This window comes from Juglans regia, chromosome 7 (genome assembly GCF_001411555.2).
Source record: "Juglans regia cultivar Chandler chromosome 7, Walnut 2.0, whole genome shotgun sequence".
NCBI classification, from domain to species: Eukaryota; Viridiplantae; Streptophyta; class Magnoliopsida; order Fagales; family Juglandaceae; genus Juglans; species Juglans regia.
This window is the reverse complement of record NC_049907.1, coordinates 44,906,208-44,926,441: the sequence shown is the minus strand read 5'-3', so window position 1 is coordinate 44,926,441 and position 20,234 is coordinate 44,906,208. Positions and strand designations below refer to the sequence as shown.

The window sequence follows — 20,234 nt, the reverse complement described above, 5'->3', positions numbered from 1 at the left end:
ATTTGTCGTGTCAACTTGTGAAAATTGGCTTCATGTCAAGCAAACCATGCAGAGAAAAAAGAAATAAAACTACAAAAAATTATTTGAGAAGGATATGATCGTGGATGCAACCTGAGAATCGATTGGGAAAATATGCATGAGATATGATCAATACCATCAAGAAAGCCGTTTAGTATTTGATTGTATTTTCTTGGTTGTAAATATCCGTAAAATATATTGCTCAACAAAGAACGATGGGTTCCATCTCAGATAATGTTTTGAAATAAGTAGCTAGAAATCATTTTGCAAGAATGAGAATGAATGTATCTGCGTTCATATCCCACCATGCCCTTTAAGCCAAAAGAAAGGAAAGTACTAATTTGATGATTTCTTCTTTTTTTGGGAGTCAAAACTTCATTGGGTTGGAGTCAGATCTAGATATGCATTTGAAATCTCACAATTGCAAACCTATAATAGACAAATTAATGCTGTCATAAACAAGAGTCATCCATCCCCTGCCATACCAATTTCGTTAGCACAAAGCCTTTCGATGGGTTGCATATCAAATGATCAATACTAGTACACATTGATTCCCATGGCTCAAGTACCATCGAGAAGCCATGCATCTCCTTCCTTACAAAGGGCACCAAGTGCTAGATCTCGACTACAGTTGTTTTCAAAATACAAAAACATTGTTCATTTTGAAGTAAAACAAAGGATGCAGATACTATTTCCTAGAAGTCATATACTTTATAGAGGACGCATAATAACAACATCAAGTATGTGGACAAGCAAGGTGATTCAGTTCAGTTGTTGGACAGCCAAATCACACCCTGGACAGCCGAAGTGGCAAGCAAGATGCAGCTGAAGAAAGTGAAGGCTATTGAGATGGCAACATGGTCACAGAAGCTATGCAAAGGCTTACAGAAGTTTGGTAGAGCTGTATGTCGGATTCCTGTGCGATTCAAGTTGGTAACCCCTGATGCAGCTGACCCAGCACTCATCATTGCATATGCAAATGCCTGCAAGCCGAAAGTAATCAGGCACTTCAAAACGGTAGCTAGCCTAAAGTTTATACCCATTTTTGTTCTTTCCGATAAATAAATGCAGGTTTTATTAAAAACGTAAAACAGGTATCAAGGAAGTATGGCCCAAATGGAAGCCAAAATTCTGGGAGAGTGGGAGGCATGAATGGGATTTTCTTTGTAAAGAAGCTTTAAATAAAAGGCAGAGCCGGAAAATTGATACTGAAATCTATTATAATGCAAAAAAACCTTGAATACAAATCAGGTCAATGATGCTATGGTTTTTTTTTTTTTTTTTGGATTTCTACTTTATACAAGGTAAAAACATTAAATAGTTTCATAAAAACAGCAAAATGCTAGATAATATTAAACATGGATGCAATCATATTTTCTGAAGCTGACAGAGGACAGTGCTCTGAGAGAACATCATGAATTATCTTCCAACGTCTATCTAATGGGTAAGATACTGAGAAAGCATCATTTTGCTGAGAATCGATTAAAAAGAATCTGTCTATTGTATATCCTTCAAAATTACTCAGAGAGCATCAACTGCCCTCCTAAGAAACTATCCAACTCTTTTCAAATATTTTCTTTTCCACCATGCGGCTCTGTGACGGATAGGCTTATGATACATTTGGATATCAAAATGCATATATATACTTCATTCGTCTGGCAACATCACAATCTTAATGACCTAACCTATTGCAATCCAAGTGATCAATCCAAGTGGTCACAATCTTAAAACATCATTTCTAAGAGCAGTTAAATAGACACTTGCAAGTATGTTAGAACAAGTAAAATAAAATAACTTCTTTGTAAGTGTAGTTTTTGCTCGTATAAGGAAAGAATATATGGCCCCTTGAGCTTTTCTACACCTCTTCAATCTTCACTTAAGATTTATGCAATATAACTATGTCAGCATATAACACGTGCCGAGAATAAGTACATTTACGTTTCAGACTATAGCCCTTACACTCTTCAATGCGTACATTTAGCGTTTTACTCAAAGATAATTTCTCGCAACTGCTAGCTAGTTCATGAGAGACCACTAGCAAATCCATAAAAGGTGAATCACTTTTACCTGATCCCCAGCAAAGATGAGCCATGCATGATTTCGTGAGGGGATCACTGGAGTCTTCCTCAGCAGCCTTGATGCGCTAATCAGTAGCTGCAGCAAGGAGTGAGCCGCAACAGCAGCCGAAATCCCAACTAGATACCTGCCCACCACAAATTCAGAGTTCAACAACTTTTTATCATACAAATCACACCTTTAAGCTCAATGTGCCTTCAGACGCAATATCAACTTTAAACTGCACAACTAATTTTCAAACACTTCCCACGTCAAGATTCATACTTATTAGATGAATTATACCTAATTCGGTACAGGAGAAACATATTAAACTCATACGCAACCTCAAATTAAGCTAGTACCATTCAACGGCTTGTGGTGTCTAAAACTCGGCCTTAAGCACAGCAAAAGGGCCTAATGCAGACAGCAAAACTACATGTCAAGTTGCCTTCCTCCAGTGTTATTGTTTTGTTTGATGGAGTCACAAAAGCTTCCGTACTACACTCGAGGAGACCCAGCCTAAAGTGATCTATGAAGAAACAAACAAACAAGATGGGAAAGAGTAGGAAACGAAGAAGGGGAAAAAATCATTCACGGGCTGGTTCTGTTCATTCAGATGCCACAGAGAGTTCTCAAAATTAGTTGTTACATGATTACAAGCGCCAAAGAACACAAGGGGAACCACGTCAACATGTTTTTCAACCGAATCCTCACAACCTGACAAACCAGCCAAGACAACGACCCGCTTTCTCCGGTCAAGTTTTTGGTGAAAAGTGAAAAACCTAGTGGAGTGGGTAGACCAAGATGCGGACATTGTAACAAAAGAATATGAAAGAAGGGGAAAAAAAATATTGTTGGATGAACCCTGCCATCCTCTGTTTGGAACCTCAGAAAATGAAGTCAGATTTTGAAAATAAATACTCGAATCATTTAGGATACAATAAAAAGAAAAGCCTCCACCCATCATAATCTGCGTATACCGAAAAACCCAAAATGAAAGGATTCATTTTTATAACGATGATGATAATAATATAATAATAACAATAATTTTTCTTTTCTTTTTCTTTTTTTTTTACAAAGAAAAGAAAACAAATACTATAATTCGAATAATTCATGTTGGGACCCAACCAGAAAGAGGCAGGAAAAGAAAAGCTGAAGTCGACAGTGACTACAACTTTTTTGTTTTTAGAGAACAGTCTACTTCAACCAGTTCGTCCATCAAGAATCCATTTCCGACGTTTCTTAGCAACCAAACAAAGGCGACGGCAACAACAACAACAACAACAACATCGAGAAGACCAGAAGCGCATGTAGGTAATTTGAATCGGGAGGCTTACTCGAACGAGTGGGAGAAAGACCACTTGGAGTAAACGGGGAGTTGGAAGCCGTAGATGAGGACAGTACTGGCCTCCATGGCCGTGACCATGAACGATAGAGCTGCCACCGAGGTCAACACGCACAGAAGTCTGAGAACAAGGTAACCCACGTCAGACCTCCAACGAACCACCGAGACCTTCCTTTCCGGTGGCCTCCTCCCCACGAGGGGCCCACTCATGGAGCCATTCTCCGCCGCAGCAACCTTCGCCTCCGCAAGCTGCACCGCCGCCTCCGGCGTCTTCCGGTCACTTAGCATTGTCCCAGTGTGTGTGCGCGCGCGTATCTCTCTCTGTCTCTATCTCTCTCTCTCTCTCTGAGTTCAAAGGTTTTCGCTGAGGATACCCCAAGCTAGCTCGGGGAGTTTTAAAGAGAGATGGCTCGGCTCCCTCCGGTTAATTAACCTCCGGTTCGTACTAATTGAACGTATATATTGTACGTACAAATTTACAATGTCATATTACTGATATATACAAGTTTGAAATTAAAAATTGCTCTTACCTCGTACCGTCATTTATACGTGAAACCTACTTTAATTTGGTGGCCATCGTGACATGGAACCAATCATATTACTGCTTCTTGTCTTTTTCTAAACATTATTAAACTCAAACTTAACCTTAAGAGGAAGACAAAAGAGACAATAGGAAATCATGGCCGTATGTTGACCGCGTCGAGCTCATGAGATGCGAAATGAAATTAAGAAAAATTACGTGCAGTAATTGTCACATTAGAGTACTTGTCTTCTACCGAGCTGTATGCGCTCTCTGTGCATGAGTTTTCACTGTAGAACCAACTATATATATATAATATAAATCTACAAGCAATTAAAAGTGCTTGTCCCCACGATTCATTAGAGATTTCCGCATGATTTGAACTCGCGATTGGTACGTAGCTCTTATTATTTCATACGAAACTTCTTGTCCTTAAAAAGAAAACAACGAGAATTAAGCCCTCTAAATTGTAATATTTAAAAAAATGAAGAGGCATTAACTGCAAGAGATAATTAATTTGAACTGTATGGTCAAAACTATCAAATATTATATGATATTAGCTTGAAGGTGAGGGTGGGGTTTGGACTTTGGAGGGGTGTGTGTGAGAAGCGTACTGGAGATCAGAAGTAACTAGGTCAGGTGGATGAACGTAAAGAAAAGAGCTCGTGATTGAACAGTACCATGGAAAGGATGCTTTGTTTGGTTTGCTTTCAGTTCTCTCACATTTTTCTTGGAATTCTATATTGCTCTGTACCGCATGCAACTGACTCTGTGAGAGTACTCGATCACCCAGTAATTAATGATATTTGTGTTGCACAATTTTTTTTAAAAAAAAAAAAAAAAAAGTAAATACATGATTTATACGAGAAAAAATTAATTTTTTAATAATAAAATTTTTTTTTTAAATAATTATGTGACATTTGGATACTCTATAACTATACTTAACATTACTCTTTTCCATTCCACTTACAAATAACAACATTTGCCTTCCATTTAGCTTCAAGCATATGCTTGCAGATTATTTGAATTGTTCTTAAGTACTATACCATCCATTTGAGTGTGGCACTGCGTTATTTCCATTATTCCAATAAGAAAATGATCTAGACAAGCCCATTGAAAAAAGAAAATGAAATCCATTAACCCCGCTTTTTGTTAGTAGTTCTTTACTTTTTTTGTAAGAAGTTTATCCCGAATTCACACTCTCGGAGAGCTTGTATCTGATACTATTTTTCCTGGGATGCTATTGATGATGAGTATGAAGCTGAGACTACGTATCTGACACAAGATGCCTCCCTCGTGCATGGATTCAGTAGTAGATACAACACCTGAATTCTAGGTAATGAACCCCATTGCTGTTTTATCGTTACATGGAGGCACACGTGAGAGAGAGCGAGCGAGCAACCACGGCAGTGTGCAGCTTCAGAAAGAAAATTGAGTCACAATTACCGGAGGTGACAAAAGTACAAACCAATTACTGATCAACCGCGTATGTGGCCAGTCTCCATGTCGTAGACATCACATGTAGCATTTTAAAGCCTATGTTCGAGGGACACAACTTCTCCTCTCAATTGGAGGAGGTCACCTGCGCCCCTCGCCTGCCTGAGTCTTTGTGTATATTGACACGGGGAGAAGGAGAAACAAAAAATTTCCCCATAAGGCTTTAAACGAATCTAGTTTTTCTTTAAACGAGTTTGTGAATTCGTAGCGCGTCACCAACGTCCAATTTAATAGAGTTACAACAAGTCTGCTTCTTTTTTTTGTTTTCCAACAATAACAAACAAACAAACAAAGCTTTGTCGACAAGCCGGTTAGACTTGTAATGGCGACATATTTGATTGTCATTTGAGCTTTCCTTTTTCTTCCCCCAAGTTGATATCGTTCCATTAGCAAATTATTGGAGAAACATATAATTTAAAGGCCACTGCTTGTCTACTCACGTAACTGGAAAAAACAACCATACCAGTGTCGGATGTTAACCGGTACAAATTACAACAATGATAGTACATGAACTGAAAAATATAATCATGAAAATAGATAAACAAACAAATATTAGAACTCAAATGTTCATATGCTAACGCATCTGTGTTTTAACATCAGAAAATGGTGAATGTTACATACTGACACATATCCACCACGAAGTGAATGGTACATTCAATTATCATACGATTTTTAACAAAAAGACCAAACGTATCTCGCTGGGAGGAAAAGCGAGGGAAAAAACCTGCTTCAAGCTTACAAGTGCAAAAACTCTCGTATTTCAAATTGCCTGTGTTGTTGCATATTTGCTTATATCTAAACGGCACAATGCCACTTGGCTGGCCTAAACTCCAAACATCAAATCCATGATTTTGGACACCAAAGATTTTGTTGGGGAAGCAATGGCCCCTCCCGACTGTGGTACACTGGTATTGCCATTTTGAAGGTAGTAAGGACGAGTAGGGGACCTCAATGTGTTCAAGTCTGAGGATTTTGCAGATGGTGGAGGTGGTGGTAAAGTCATGAATCCCTGATTACTTAGCCTTTCATCCAAAGCCCGGCGTTGCATTGGATCCAATGTCTTGACACCTACAATTAGTACCCCATTGATTTGCATGCCATTCTTGATGAGAGCCTTCTGAGCATCAAATCGATTCTGCACCGAAAAAAGCAACCCGTAAATCTTTGTCCAAACTCCAAGCACCAGAGAAAAAGGATATGAATGAGCTTATATTATAACACCAACAGCCTAATAGGAAGGATTTATAAATAATGGCCAGCAAACAGTCAGATCATTGTCGCAGAGATGGACAATGATAAATACTCTTTGTTCAGCTTGTAAACATAATGCACTTTTTTCAGTCAATTTCAAGGCTACTTCGCTAGTATTAGCAATAAAATACTTAAAAAAATGCAAACCAAACAACACACTAAATTGTCCATATCAAGTTCCACATATAATATCTTATTTTCAATCTCACATATAGCCAATGCACGCACAATCCAATTTCATCTCAATACTATAGATATGAGAACAACCTATCAGGAGTACGCGAAGACATGTTTTAACATCACACAGTCATTACATACATGATCCTGCTTTCGTAGGAATGCATGCAATTGGAGACAGATTCAATGACTTCTACCCTACAATAAATGAGCATATAACATTTGTGCGTATTAGGGCTATGCCTATTTTTATCCTTGATGAAGTCTTTGTCTTACTGATCAAAAAAATAAATGTGCATATACAGAGAAGAGAAGAGGTCATTATTCCACATTGCTGACATTTGCATAATTCATTGGAGCAAGCACCCACCAAGAAGCCGGCATTGAACACGAGAATAGGTAACAGTTTTTCCACATTTAGCACATCTAAACCAGGAAAGTTTTTATAAATGACAATGCCTTCATAGACAGAGGTTTCAAGAGAGAACAACTACGAATTTGGCTATGTTAAGCCAGCTTTTCTTTGAGAAAATCAGGGAGTTCTTCAGTCTTTCGCCTTCTCAGTTCAAGTTCCATTTGCATCCGCTCCTTATCAATAGGACCGATAAGTATGCTTTTCAATCTCCTATTTGCTATTAAGTAAAGATACCACATTTTATTAGAGTGAGGAGCACAATCCAAGTACACTAGGGGTAATAGGGTATACATAGGAGAAACCCCCAGTTTAAGGGAAAGACATACTATATCAAATTGACAAAGTAATACTAACATCAAAGGCCCTAAGAAAAGATGGAATTAAGAGATTGCTGCTGTTGACTAAAAAACCATATTTATCAAACTTGAAACAAAAGGAAAGAAAAGAGACCTGATACAGAATGTGCATCCAGTTAGCATCTCTTGGACCAGGAATATGTTTCAAAATCACACCACATTTTTCAAACTCCCTCAATACTAAATTGGTGTCAGCTGGGGAAAACCTGGGAAGAAAAAGAAAATGGTATACTTATTAAGAGAAAAAAAGTATCATAGTCCTACAAGAAAATGAAGTAAATAAGCACATTTCATGTACTTATATGGCCAATAACAAGCAGAATATCACAAACAAAGCTTCAAAGGGTTTAAGACTCAAGTAAGATGCACAGAGGCAGACCTAGAAGCTTCAGACCATAAATTTTCATACTTCAAAGGTAGAAAACACCATGAGGTTCAACATTGAAACTAGTCTACTATGTTTCCAGAAAATAGAAGCCCTAATGATGCTTTAACTATCAGATCTAACAAGCCATATAACCTCATGAAAACATAATACAACAACAACAAAAAAATAAAAAAAAGGAATTTTTCTGCTATATTCTATTCAAGAGGGTTTATCTGAGATGGCTTGTTCATCATAGGTTTTTGCCTGGCTTTCTCCCTTGGATAGGGCTCCAAGAACCCTTTTCCACAATGATATGCTATTTCCATTCAGTATTCAAGTAGCAAAGTGACTCCAAGATGAAGGCTATTTAATATAAGATCACTAGCATGCAAAAGACTGTCTGAGATAAAGCAGAGAACACCTCCTATTAAAATTCACTTAGTAGCTCGTATAACTTAAATAGTTTTGTGGAGAACCATCCATCGAGTGTTTGTGATACATAATTGGATCTCCTTATGTAATTATCACACAGCATAAACCAAACTCTATTTTTTTATGAATAAACAACCAAACTCTATTGACCAGGCACAAGTGCTTAACTCAGTAATCACAATTAAATGAAGATGGTTTGGCCAAACTTTCAATACTGCAAAACCTTATTTCCTTTGAAAGCATTTTGTAAAGAGCTATAAATAGGGATGTGGAGATATTTTTCTGTGATCCATACGTAAGAACCTTATTAATAAGAAAAGTAGGGGATGTTGAGATATTTTTTTTTCTTATTAGTTATTATTATTTTGGATGAAGAGAGATTAAAGCCAAAAACTATATAGGTAAAATCATTAGAAAAAAAAAAAGTAGGGTTAAAACAATACCCATAAATGGTAACCCATTCCTCCTCGTTGAGGTTCCCTACAGGCACGGAATTCCTCTGCATCTCTGGTCTTGCAACCTCTCTTGGAGGTGGAAGTGTGATCAAAGCACCAGGCTGAACCACACCCTCAACAGGCGAGCCCTTTCCTTTCTCATCTTGCTCACTACCGCTCTTTGCAGGTGACCACCAACTAAAACCTGCAGAACCCTGTTGGTTTTGCTGTGGACCCATCAGGGCATAGGAAGTGCTTGTCTCTGATTTGTTTTTCCCCAGTGTTGGGAAGCTCTGACCGGAACTCTGGAATGGAGTTCTGGGGTCTGATTTGACTTCTGGAGACATTGGGTAATCTAGAATCCCAGATTCAGGGGAAAAGTCTGAGCGGTCTTCCAAGGTATAAACAGGAGGAGGTGGAAGATCTGTCCCTGCGAAATTCTCACGCCATAGAGCAGATACTGCAGCTGCCTGGCCTGGACTTGAAAACTTTCCTTTCCTGGCAGAAATGGGAGATGCCAAATCCTGGAAAAATAATGACTGTCTCCCGGATCTGGGCGTTCTCTGTACTGTGGTGTTCATAATTTTAAAATCTGAAATACAGTATCTGCAAACCAATATCGAGCTAATTACCCACTGTCAAGTTTCCATGAAATGACAAAAAGGAACATACTCGAGTAGTGTAAAACAAGGTTTTTGCCACAATTTAGAGTCGTGGATCATTCCTCAGGTCCAAATAGATAAAAATTAAAGAATTATGAGGTTGTTTTTTTATATAAGTAAGAATTACGAGCTTGTTCCTCAAACCAAAAAATGATACTATTAAAATAGTCTGTTTTTATTTTCATTTATAAATTTTCTCGGCAATGAAACATATTTTGATTTGAACAAGGATGAAGTGAAGATTATTAAAAGAGGTCAAGATCAGCTAAATAAATCCAGCTTAGAAAACCAAAATTCATTGAAAACTAAGAGAAAGCGTCGCTCCAGGATTTAAATACACCAACATTCCTAGGTAATTGATCCATTTACTTTGACTTATAAAAAAAAAATTGATTCATTTACTTTGCATGAACTATGAAATGGCAGAGAACAATCTAAGTACAACTACCAAAATTACAATTATCATCTAACTTATTTCATTTTCTCTGCAAGCGAAGCAAGTACGATATACACCAAGCATATAAAAAATAAACATTAACATAGCGTGAAAGTAACTAAGAATTAGCTGCGAAACTCTAGCTCCTTCAAGCTAAAATTCCTCAACAATGGACAGAAATTGCACTGCGGAATTTAATTCAATAGAAAATTTTAAACAATCCCTTGCTCTGGTAGCTAATAAAATAAAAGAAAAAAAAAACAAGAAAAGAATCTAGAACCTAAGAAATACTCCACTCAGTCGCTACGCCGAGAACTCGTCATCAGGCGCAATAACTAAAATTAATCATCCACGACTTTGTTTGCCCACAAAACCCAATAGAAAATGGAAAATCGCAATTATCAACGTTTCTTTTCATTTCTTGCGTTTCTCGGCAATCATACATAAATTAGAGAGAGATGGAGAGAGTACCTGCAGGGATTTGGGATTGAGCTAGGTGGAATCGAATAGGATTTTTGAAATGTGGAGGGTGTGGGGGTTTTCCCTCCCAAAAACAGCTCGATAACAGAGCTGCTCTGAATGGAACGAAACCCTAAACCTCAATCCAATTCAAAACTTCACGACGGTTGGATCCTTAAGAGTTTCAATTAAATGACGTAAATACCCTCGTTCCTCTTCCATTTTGGTCGTCATGAGCTCAGCCTTTCGCTATCATTAGCTTACTTTTTTTTGTTCAAAATGAAGTTTTTTCCTTCCATTTAAACCGAACAAAAAATATAATTTCGTAATTTTTTTTATAAATAATAATTTTCCAAAGTAAAAAAATATTAGGACCTCCACACGTCTATTATATTTCACAAAAGTTAAAATTATGTGGTCGCAAAATATAAATTCATCGTTTTGGTCCTTTTTTTTTAGTTTAAAAAAAAATAGCTTAGGGTTATATTTCTTTTAGAAAAATAACGATTCGTGTTTTATAGTTTATTTTGACATGTCTAAACAAAACTCAGATTGACGTAGCATATTAGACTAATATCGATCTTAAGGATTTTATAACGTAGATGAAATAATTTTGAGTTTTATTACTATCATAAGTTTGGTGTGTCGGCATACTAAAAGAAAACAATATTTAAAACATCAATATTTTTTGTTATCAAAATATTTTATTTCAATGGCTGGTAAAAAGGATTTAATTGTGCTCACTCTCTATATTTAAAAATAACCTTTGTATTTTGTCAAGAGTCTAATGATCTGATCGTATATAGTTTGATTCTCCAAATAAAAAATCCAAGTTGCAATTCCCCCCCCCTTATCACCAAAAAAAAAAAAAAAAACCCCTCATATTTTAGTGACGGAGGAGTTGGCTAGCTTGAGTTCATGATTTCTTTCTTTTCTCTTTTCTTTTATTTTTATATAAGCAACCATATATATTTCACTTCGTTAATTTCTGGCCAAGAAATTAAGAACTACGTACGTCGACATTTATTATCATTCCGATTTCATTTGCTATATTGAGTCGTAAACAGATTTTTATGATTAATTTATTGCGATTAAAAAATTTTTTATAATTAATTTTAATTATAAATAATTATTTTATTAAAATTAACTTACAGTAAATAAATAATTTTCTTATAACGCGTCGACGTTCTTCTTACGCAGATGCATGCATGCAGTACTTGATCGATCCTATATAATATCGGTATTGTTAAAAGGATATCAGAGCTAGATGTCTCAGAGCTAGGGTCTGGCCGGGTTTATAATTATCTCATGCCTGCCCCTCAGCAAAAATATCATCCTATAATGAAATATGGTTTTATTGCAGTACGTACGTACGTAGTACTGTATCTTACAGCATGATTTATTACTGTACATAAGAATGATGGACACCAAACAACAACATTATATGATCATACATATCATAACAAGTTTTAAAATGGGGCTGAGAGCGGTTCTCTGTGGCCCACTTGATCCGGGGATTCTACGCTAATCATAGTAGCGATGCAGGAGCATTGACAAGGTCTTCCCATAATGCGAGTCGTCTTCGTCTCCTCGCACTCAACAGGCTTGTACAGCAGCTGCTTTCCCTCTTCCAATACTTTTCTCTGATCATCTGCATCAATATCATTTCCTGGAACCAATGGCCTCGATGATGATCCCTACATACAGGCCAGGCGATAATTTTTATGAGCAGAATATTGTCTCTGTGTGTGTGTGTATGTGGCATATGGGAATTTAGATGTTCTTACAAGTCGTAGTTTCTTCAGCCTTCATGCATGCATATGTAAGCTGGTTACTAATTAAAGCTCACCTGATCAATGAATACAATGGAAGCTTCATTTGGTTCCATTTTTTGAGCAACATCTGCAGCCACTTCCTGCATTACATACAAAATAAAATATCAACCTGCAAAAGACAATTCAAATAACAAACGAGATAAAATTAAAGCAACGTAATTTACGTACCCTGGCACGGTTAAGTTGTCCTTGATTCAAGGTCTTAGGCTCCATTTCAATGGAGCAACAGATGTTAGCCGCCATTTACAGCACAGAAACCCAACTCTTTTGATCAAACAAATTGGGTAGCAAGTTCTGCCCATCACCACCAAAAACGATGAAGTCAGTACTGCCTTCACTTCACGGACAGACATCGTGTCTATATATATAGGGCCATAACATGAGGCAACGATGTACGTTGCTTTCTGTTAAATCACGGACTAAGCTTGACATTTAACTGCAGAAATATGAGGTTATAGAGCAAAGCAAGATCTCCATCTCATTCGCATCCCGTGCGCCTAGATCATCTCTGTACAAATTTCATTGTCACTCCAAACTTTAAACTGTTGAAGCTAGCACAAACATGTTGACGCCTCACGGGGTCAATAATTATTTCCCTCGATCGATCGGTTTCGATTGGTGTCTCAATCCTTTTCAGGGTAGGAACATTCACATCTATTCGATTTAATTGGCCCCGTGTGGAGGATTAGTGCCTTTTCTATTAGCTGTAAATGTAACGAAACAACAACCTTGATGGCTATTTGATTGAATTCATCATAACTTTAAACAATCCACAAGATATACACATAAATGTATCCGATTTATGGTGTTTGATTTGTGGGTTTGAGGTGGAAAATAAAGTAATAAACCCCCGCTACCCCCAAAAAACAATAAAGACACAGACAAAAATAGAAAGAATTAGCAAGGACTTGCATGGGACTATAAATTATAAACAATTTCATCTCCAAGCTTAGCCCAGTGGGCTGGCAGACTGCATAAAATGGGCTATTTAGTTGGGACAGTTTTAAATATCCCAAGGTTGGCTAATCTCCAAGCTTGGCCCAGGTCGCGACCTTTGGAAGGAGATTTATGTATAGCACTCCGATTCATGCATAATGATTACAAAAAATTATTGATTGGGGGGTACTTTGGAGCTTTTTCTCTATAAAGCAGGCTACAGCTTCGTCTGAATAAGGCCCGGTTCTGGTACAAAAATTAGGTCCTTTGATTTTATCTCATTTTATTTTATTATTATAATAATTTTTTAAAAATTTTTATATAAAATATAATAAATAATTTAATTTTTAAATAATAATAATATTAAAAAATAATATTTAAAAAATATTTTATTTAATTTTTAATTTTTATCTCAACTCACCATTCAAACTATACCTTGAAGAGTATCAACTTTAACAGGATGATGATCTGATATCCTGCCGTTGATGCTAAATTAGGGTAATATATAGCAAAACAGAAAACTTGAGATGGAGGGAAATTTTTTTTATTGCTGTTTTAATCTGTCAACATTAATGGTGGAATCGGTAGAAACAATATTTCAGAATAAGATTTTTATAGAAGTGGTTCTCATTTTTTTTTTTCATTCTAATTAGGAAGAGATGAAGATTTTTTTTTTTTTTTTTTGGAAGCTCTGAAATTTCTTTTAGTGTCTAAACATTTTTAGATGGGAAATGATATTTTCTGAAAAAATAAAAGTTTTCCACACCCAAAACCATGCATTATTACACAAAAAAAAAGGGAAATATTTCCTTATGCAAACAATGATCGATATCTTTGTCCAGTGTTAAAATTGATCAGTGGTCAATATTTGGGAGGAGAACAAATAAAATAACGTTGGAACTGATTCAAAATAGTCAAGGCATAAAAGGTGAATAAGATTAGACAAAAAAATGAACTGGAGGCTAATGATCAAATGCTAGCCCAACTGGCCTATGTGCGACCATGTGCCTACCTAATTAAGTTTAGCATATATACATACATATATATATATATATATACACACACACACATGGGGTGGATCAAGAACATATATATATATATATATAGTTCTGCTTGTGTTACTGCATGCTATTATTTTCACTCTTTCCCTGTATAAAAAAAAAAAAAGATTAATTAATTAGTCAAGATCACAACCTTTTAATCTTCTTTTTAAATGATCCAGAATTAGCTGTTGCATGCATATATGCATGCATAGCTGGCTAGCTATCTATCTCGGTTGTTTCCAACTTATATCAAGATGTTGAATACGAGACAAGAAATAAGATCTCAGCATGGATTATAAACACTTAATTAAGTAGATCGACTTCTCTCATGATCAGTAATAGCTGGAAACCTCCTATTTGTTTCTGTATAGGCTTTTCAACCATGCATGCAGGCTAGTAGGTCAAAATGCTGAAATATTTTGGGTGTCCTGTTTTAGTACTCATGATCGTCGACATTGGTGGGGCGAGTAGCTTTATAATATAAGTGAGCTATAAAAGATCATAAGTTGGACAGATGGGCAAATTCACCTAATGCTATTGATCAACCACGTACTAATTATATTATCTTTCAGGGCCACGTGAAAAGGAAGGGCACAGATCATGGGGCTAGCTGGAGCGTCGAAGGTATGTGCATGCCTTTTTCCAAGCTATGTATAAGTTATAAATTATGTATCCTAGCTATCTCTTTTGGGGGAAAACAAAGCATATCGATCCAATACCTTTGAGCTCATATTTTTTATCTCCAATACCAAAAACATATAGCTAGGTGTGCAAATGAGCATGATCACGGCCTTTAATTCCTTGGTCATGGATCACCTGCATATATGGCCTAGTGGCTCACTGTTGTCTAAATCCCGCGTTTTGGCAATTTCTTCGAGTTTGGAACCTTTAAGCCTTAAGGGATCATGGAGTGGGACACCAATATTCTTGCTTATCCCCCCACCCACCCTCCGCAAGAAAGAAATCATATATTGGAGTACGTACGTACATGTCCACTAGTATTTTTCTTGTTTAGATGGTACGCCAAAAACTTACACCGATGCATTATAAGAAAATTGTTTAATTGTAACTAATTATTTTCTTTTAAAATGAGTCTATTTAATTTCATTGTAAATAATAATTCTCGTCGTAAATAATTTATCATAAATATTTATTTTTTTTGTAGTGACATACAATTGATGAGGTGAAATTTACTTCTCCGACGAAAACTTGAACCTAGCTAGCTATATTAATATGACATCATTACCGCCTTTAGATCATATTTGGATAATAAAAAAAATGAGTAATGTTAGAGAGAAGTTATTATAGTAGTACACACTTTACACTCACTGCGTGACTGCTTCTAATTGATTGTTTTCAACACTCATTTTGGGAGATATGTAGTTTAGATGATGTCACATCATGTATACAAAATGAATGCTCCCAATAATAATTTCTATCTATATTTATTCAAAAAAAATAAAGATTTTATATAGTCAGTCAAGTGAATAGTATATCCTTGCTTTTTAATCACATAACATGACATTTACTTTATTTTTCTGAGAATATATATTTCGATCACATGATCATGATCACATCTCTCTCTCACCGTGTTGGCTGTTCCAAAATCATTAAATGGTGGAAGACCAAGACCTCCACCCAACTTTTCCATGAAAGCGAATTAGATATTGCTTGCTAGCTATGGTGTCATTACCTACCGATAAAGACCCACGTCGTACACCACGACCCATGGAAGGCGTTAAATGACCCAAATGCCTCCCTATTCATATCCCAAAACTCGAATATATTTCCTTTGAATTTGCACAGCCAGGTAACACGTACGTGCGTGCAATAACTAGGCAACCAATAGCAAGAACCCATATATATATAAATATATATATTTATATATATGAGAGGCGCTCCAGACCGCGGTTGGGTGTGAAATTAATTTTCATACCGATCAATAATCATGAAGTACCACGAAAGCATCCTCAAAAAATATAAACTAGATCTGCATACAGTGAATTGACCCTCTCTCTCCTTTCTCTCCCACTGATCCCTCCCCCATCTGCACTAGCCCCCCAAAAAAATGAGTTTTCTTAACCTCATTTGTGTTTCTTTGTATTTTTTGTCATCACTTGACTAACGAATTTATTTTTTGGGTCCCCTACATATTAAACCTGCTATTGAAAAGAAAGTTACTACAAGAAAAATAAACTTTTGTGACTAATTTATTACGACCAAAAGATTTTTTGTAACTAATTTTAATTGTAAATAGTCATTTTGCTGAAATTAACAGATCGTAAATAAACAGTTTTCTTGTAGTGAGTTAGCAAAGAACATAATATACCTTAATCCAGAATTTGTTTGGCAAGCAACTGCACCTACTTCAAAGTCGATGGAAGGTAAAAAAAAAAGGCATCCCCAGTAGAACTCTTACATTTTTACATAGGAACCTTGAGTCTTCATCTAAATTCTTAGACTATTTCCAGTCAATTCAAACTTCGAAACATACACAAAGATTGAGCCCACCCATGAAACCAAAGAATTAATCACAAATCACAAAGAGGGAGCACTCAACAAGTAACTGTATTTGCAGTTACCTATTGAATGCACTTAAATGCATTCATACGTGAGGCGAGGCGCTTATAAATTGAAGCTTCTGCGAGAGTTTCAGACACACCCAAGAAGAAAAGAAAAGAGAGAGAGTCGTGAGAGCTCTGAGAGAAAAGAAGAGAGTAGAGTTGAGTTGAGTGGAGTGTGATTCTCCTCCTTTATAATATTTTCTTGTGTTCCATTATTTATTCGTGAAGCTCTTTTCTATGGATATAGGCAGTTGCCGAACCATACTAAATTCTTGGTGTCACTGAGTGCATGAGCGTACTCTTTTATTTCCGTTTTTATTCCTTCAACTGTATTCATTTCCCCAACAAGTGGTATTAGAGTGATTGTTGGGAGGAGTTTTTTTTTTTTTTTACAAAAAAACTCGCTTTTAGTGTATTGGTCAGTAGGGGTGAAAAACCGACCTATCGGTTCGGTTTAGAGTCGAAACCGAGACCGCACCGATACACTGAAAATTCTCAATATCTCGACCGAAACCGGCCGGTGAAGGGGAAGAAAACCGTCGACGTCGGTCTCAGTTTTCTACCGGTCGGTTGGTCGGCGTTGTCGGCGGAGTGAAGAGAGAGAGAGAGAGGAATGAGAAACACAAAAACCGAACCGGAAAACTTCGGTTTGAGCAAATTTACATGTAAACTCGAACTCCATCATCACAAATTCACAAAATTACAATATATACAACAAATATCAAATGATTCACAACAAATATCACATTATCACAACAATATCGGTACCCTCTCGGAGAAAAATAAAAGAACAGTGGTCCCCATCAACAAACCTCAAAGAATCGGAGATGGAAGCTTGAAATGATGCAAATGGATGAAACGGCACAAATGGATGGAGGGAGAGAGGGACGGCATCGGAGAGAAAGGGAGCTGAGAGGGAGACGAGAGAATTTGAGAGAGAGAGAGCTGAGACGCAGAACGAGCGGCGCAAAAAGATGAGAACGAGAAAGGGGAAGGGGGATCTTAACCTAATCATGAAACGGCGCCGTTTGGTTGAGACCAAACGACGCCGTTTGCTTTATTTTTTTTTCAACTAGGTGGATTAAAACGACGTCGTTTCACTAATTTAAATGAAACGGCGTCGTTTCTTATATAGGTATAAAATGAAAAAAAAAAATTAGAATCGGTCGGCCGGTTCATCGGTTTTTCACTGGGTCGAACCGATACCGAACCGGAAAACTTCAGTTTCAGCAAATATCTATTGCACGCCGGCCGGTTCTTCACCGGTTCCGGCCGGTTCCTGACTCCAGCGATCGGTTCCAATCGGTTGCGGCCGATTTGGTCGGTTCTTGTACACCCCTATTGGTCAGTTTGAAAATTTGAGCATACCACTGTGTTCGTCTCACCGAGACAAGAAAAACGGTGAAACCCAGGGGCCGAAAGGACTCTGCACGCGCCTCCTGAAGGTCAGAGAGTGAAGTCCACTCTCGACACGTGTCACACGCGCCCAGGAGAGGACCTGGCGCATGACCCACATGCATACATTGCGCCGCCCGCACTCCAAAGAAGACCTTGCGCGTGAAGAACACGCACTTACGCGTTGTTTGTCGCGCCGCGCGCTGCAAGCGTGACAGAGTTTCTGTTTTGGTTCTTTTGCTCATCCTTGTGCTATCTGAATCCAATTTTGACGAAACAAGGCTTGTTTCCAACAAAATCAGGCTTTCCAGACACAATGGTGCTATCCGTTTTGAGATATTCGACCTTGAAGATCCTGTACTTGTATTTTGTATTTAGAATCAATCTAAATCCATGGAGGATTCAGCATCAGGCGCCATGATAAAGCTGACTGCCTCAAACTTCAGTCTTTGGAGACCTCGGATGGAGGATCTCTTGAACTGTAAAAATCTGTCTAACCCCTTGAAAGATGGAAGGAAGAAACCAGATGAAGTTATGGATCAAGTGTGGAAAAAGATGCACAAGAAGTGTGAGATCTCTAATTTTTGCTTGTGTTTTAAATCCATATTATTTTTAATTGAGGTTTTATTTTGTTATTTTAATTAAATGTGTTATTTTAATTATGTTGTTTGTGTTATTTATTGTTATTGTTGTAATTTATTTTGTTATGTTTTAATTTGAGATTTTATTTTCTTACTTTTTATTTATTTATTTTTATAATTTTATTATTGTGTAATTTTATTTGTAGTGTTTTATTTATTTTTGAGCTTGTGTTAGTGTGATTCGGAGTGTGGGCCGTGGGTGAGTGTGTGTTGTGTTAGACCCAGCCCGTGTGAAGCTTAGCCCAAAACCTTTGAGTTTTAAAAACCCAACCTATATTGAGATTGAAGCCCGTTCGGTTTTGACCCAGCAGCCCAGCCCGAAGACCCAACCCAGCCCGTGCGAGAACCCAGCCCCTCACTTACCTATGCGGCACCGTTTTGGTCAGGAGCTAGGGCTCCATCTCTTCTTCTCCCTTGTGCCGCACAGCACATCTCTCTTTTTCGTCTTCCTTCTTTTTCTTCTTCCTTTTTCTTCTTTCGAGCTCCACGCAGCAGCTGCCGACGCCAAGCTTGCGTAGTCACGCAACTCAGCTGCAAGACCGCCACCTCCACCTTGCATCTTCCTCTCTGTGTCGTTCGGCATGAACCCCGGAGGCTCGTGTCAAGCTGTGGCTTTGCACAGCCACCACCAACTTCCACCTCCAGCTTGCATGATATTCTCCGTGTCATGCAGCTGTGCTCTCCGTTTTGTTGTCCTTGCTGCCACGCCACGCTTCCGCACGAGACCATTTCCACTTCTCCACGGCTTGAGCTACCATTTTTCTCCTTCCACCCATGCTTCACGCACAGCTCCTCAACCACCATTTTTAGTCTATAAATAGGCACGGGTTCTGCTTTGAAACATACGGAGTTCATTTTTTCCCTTTCTGATTTTAGGCATCTTGCTGTTGATTCTATATTTTTGTTGGTGAAAGCATAAGCTTGTGCAGCTTTGCCGAGTGCTTTTGTTTCTAAAATTTGTGAAATTTTGATGTTAAATTCGAGAGCTCAAAGGGTTGTGTCATGTTTGTTTTGTTCTTAAATTTTGAAAATTCCACTCAGCTTCTTGGTGAATTTTTGTACTTGCCGTGAACTCCGCCGTGTGCCGCCACTTTTGGCAACACCTCCTTTCGCGCGATCTTCTAGAATTTTTCATGTCTTCGTGAGTACGTAATTTTTCAGTTTTATAATAAAATTGTTGTAATTGTATTTTGTAAACTGTTATTTCTGTTGTAACTGTTGATTGTATTAATTTGTTGGATTTGGGCCGTTGAAGCGTTGGGTTGTAACTGTTGGTGTGTTGGTGTGTTGGAAATTGGGCCTTGGGCCGTTAAGATGTTGGGTTGTGTTTATGGTTGGATTTGGTGTTGGGCCTTGGGCCGGATTGGTGGACGGGATACGCGTGTAGATGTGAAAC

At 37.6% G+C, this 20,234-nt stretch overlaps 3 protein-coding genes across 3 annotated transcripts; all 3 read right to left on the bottom strand.

Moving 5' to 3' along the window:
- Nucleotides 1-439: 439 nt before the first annotated feature.
- On the bottom strand, nt 440-3,883 carry LOC109004905 (CASP-like protein 3A1). Its single transcript, XM_018983612.2, has 3 exons — nt 3,411-3,883; nt 2,086-2,221; nt 440-1,001 (listed from the first exon to the last, which is right to left on the bottom strand). Exons 1-3 carry the CDS (start codon nt 3,704-3,706, stop codon nt 786-788), a joined length of 648 nt encoding a protein of 215 aa, XP_018839157.1. The 5' UTR covers nt 3,707-3,883; the 3' UTR covers nt 440-785.
- Nucleotides 3,884-5,945: 2,062 nt separating this feature from the next.
- LOC109004904 (nuclear pore complex protein NUP35) lies at nt 5,946-10,592 on the bottom strand. The gene is made up of 4 exons (XM_018983611.2): nt 10,437-10,592; nt 8,877-9,473; nt 7,729-7,840; nt 5,946-6,570 (listed from the first exon to the last, which is right to left on the bottom strand). Exons 2-4 carry the CDS (start codon nt 9,446-9,448, stop codon nt 6,259-6,261), a joined length of 996 nt encoding a protein of 331 aa, XP_018839156.1. The 5' UTR covers nt 9,449-9,473; nt 10,437-10,592; the 3' UTR covers nt 5,946-6,258.
- Nucleotides 10,593-11,743: 1,151 nt separating this feature from the next.
- Nucleotides 11,744-12,593, bottom strand: LOC109004886. The gene is made up of 3 exons (XM_018983592.2): nt 12,428-12,593; nt 12,274-12,339; nt 11,744-12,121 (listed from the first exon to the last, which is right to left on the bottom strand). Exons 1-3 carry the CDS (start codon nt 12,500-12,502, stop codon nt 11,894-11,896), a joined length of 369 nt encoding a protein of 122 aa, XP_018839137.1. The 5' UTR covers nt 12,503-12,593; the 3' UTR covers nt 11,744-11,893.
- Between the last annotated feature and the right edge of the window lie 7,641 nt (nt 12,594-20,234).

What these genes read in the sequence shown, in the direction of transcription:
- LOC109004886 (XM_018983592.2), bottom strand. Translation starts at nt 12,502, where the DNA reads ATGGCGGCTAACATCTGTTGCTCCATTGAAATGGAGCCTAAGACCTTG. An exon ending in GACAACTTAACCGTGCCAGG is followed by an intron (nt 12,340 to 12,427) that starts GTACGTAAATTA and finishes TATGTAATGCAG; the next exon opens with GAAGTGGCTGCAGATGTTGC. An exon ending in CCATTGTATTCATTGATCAG is followed by an intron (nt 12,122 to 12,273) that starts GTGAGCTTTAAT and finishes GCCTGTATGTAG; the next exon opens with GGATCATCATCGAGGCCATT.
- LOC109004905 (XM_018983612.2), bottom strand. Translation starts at nt 3,706, where the DNA reads ATGCTAAGTGACCGGAAGACGCCGGAGGCGGCGGTGCAGCTTGCGGAG. An exon ending in TCTTTCTCCCACTCGTTCGA is followed by an intron (nt 2,222 to 3,410) that starts GTAAGCCTCCCG and finishes TGTGGTGGGCAG; the next exon opens with GTATCTAGTTGGGATTTCGG. An exon ending in TCATCTTTGCTGGGGATCAG is followed by an intron (nt 1,002 to 2,085) that starts GTAAAAGTGATT and finishes TTCGGCTTGCAG; the next exon opens with GCATTTGCATATGCAATGAT.
- LOC109004904 (XM_018983611.2), bottom strand. Translation starts at nt 9,448, where the DNA reads ATGAACACCACAGTACAGAGAACGCCCAGATCCGGGAGACAGTCATTA. An exon ending in GAATGGGTTACCATTTATGG is followed by an intron (nt 7,841 to 8,876) that starts GTATTGTTTTAA and finishes TTTTCTTCCCAG; the next exon opens with GTTTTCCCCAGCTGACACCA. An exon ending in GGATGCACATTCTGTATCAG is followed by an intron (nt 6,571 to 7,728) that starts GTCTCTTTTCTT and finishes TTTTCGGTGCAG; the next exon opens with AATCGATTTGATGCTCAGAA.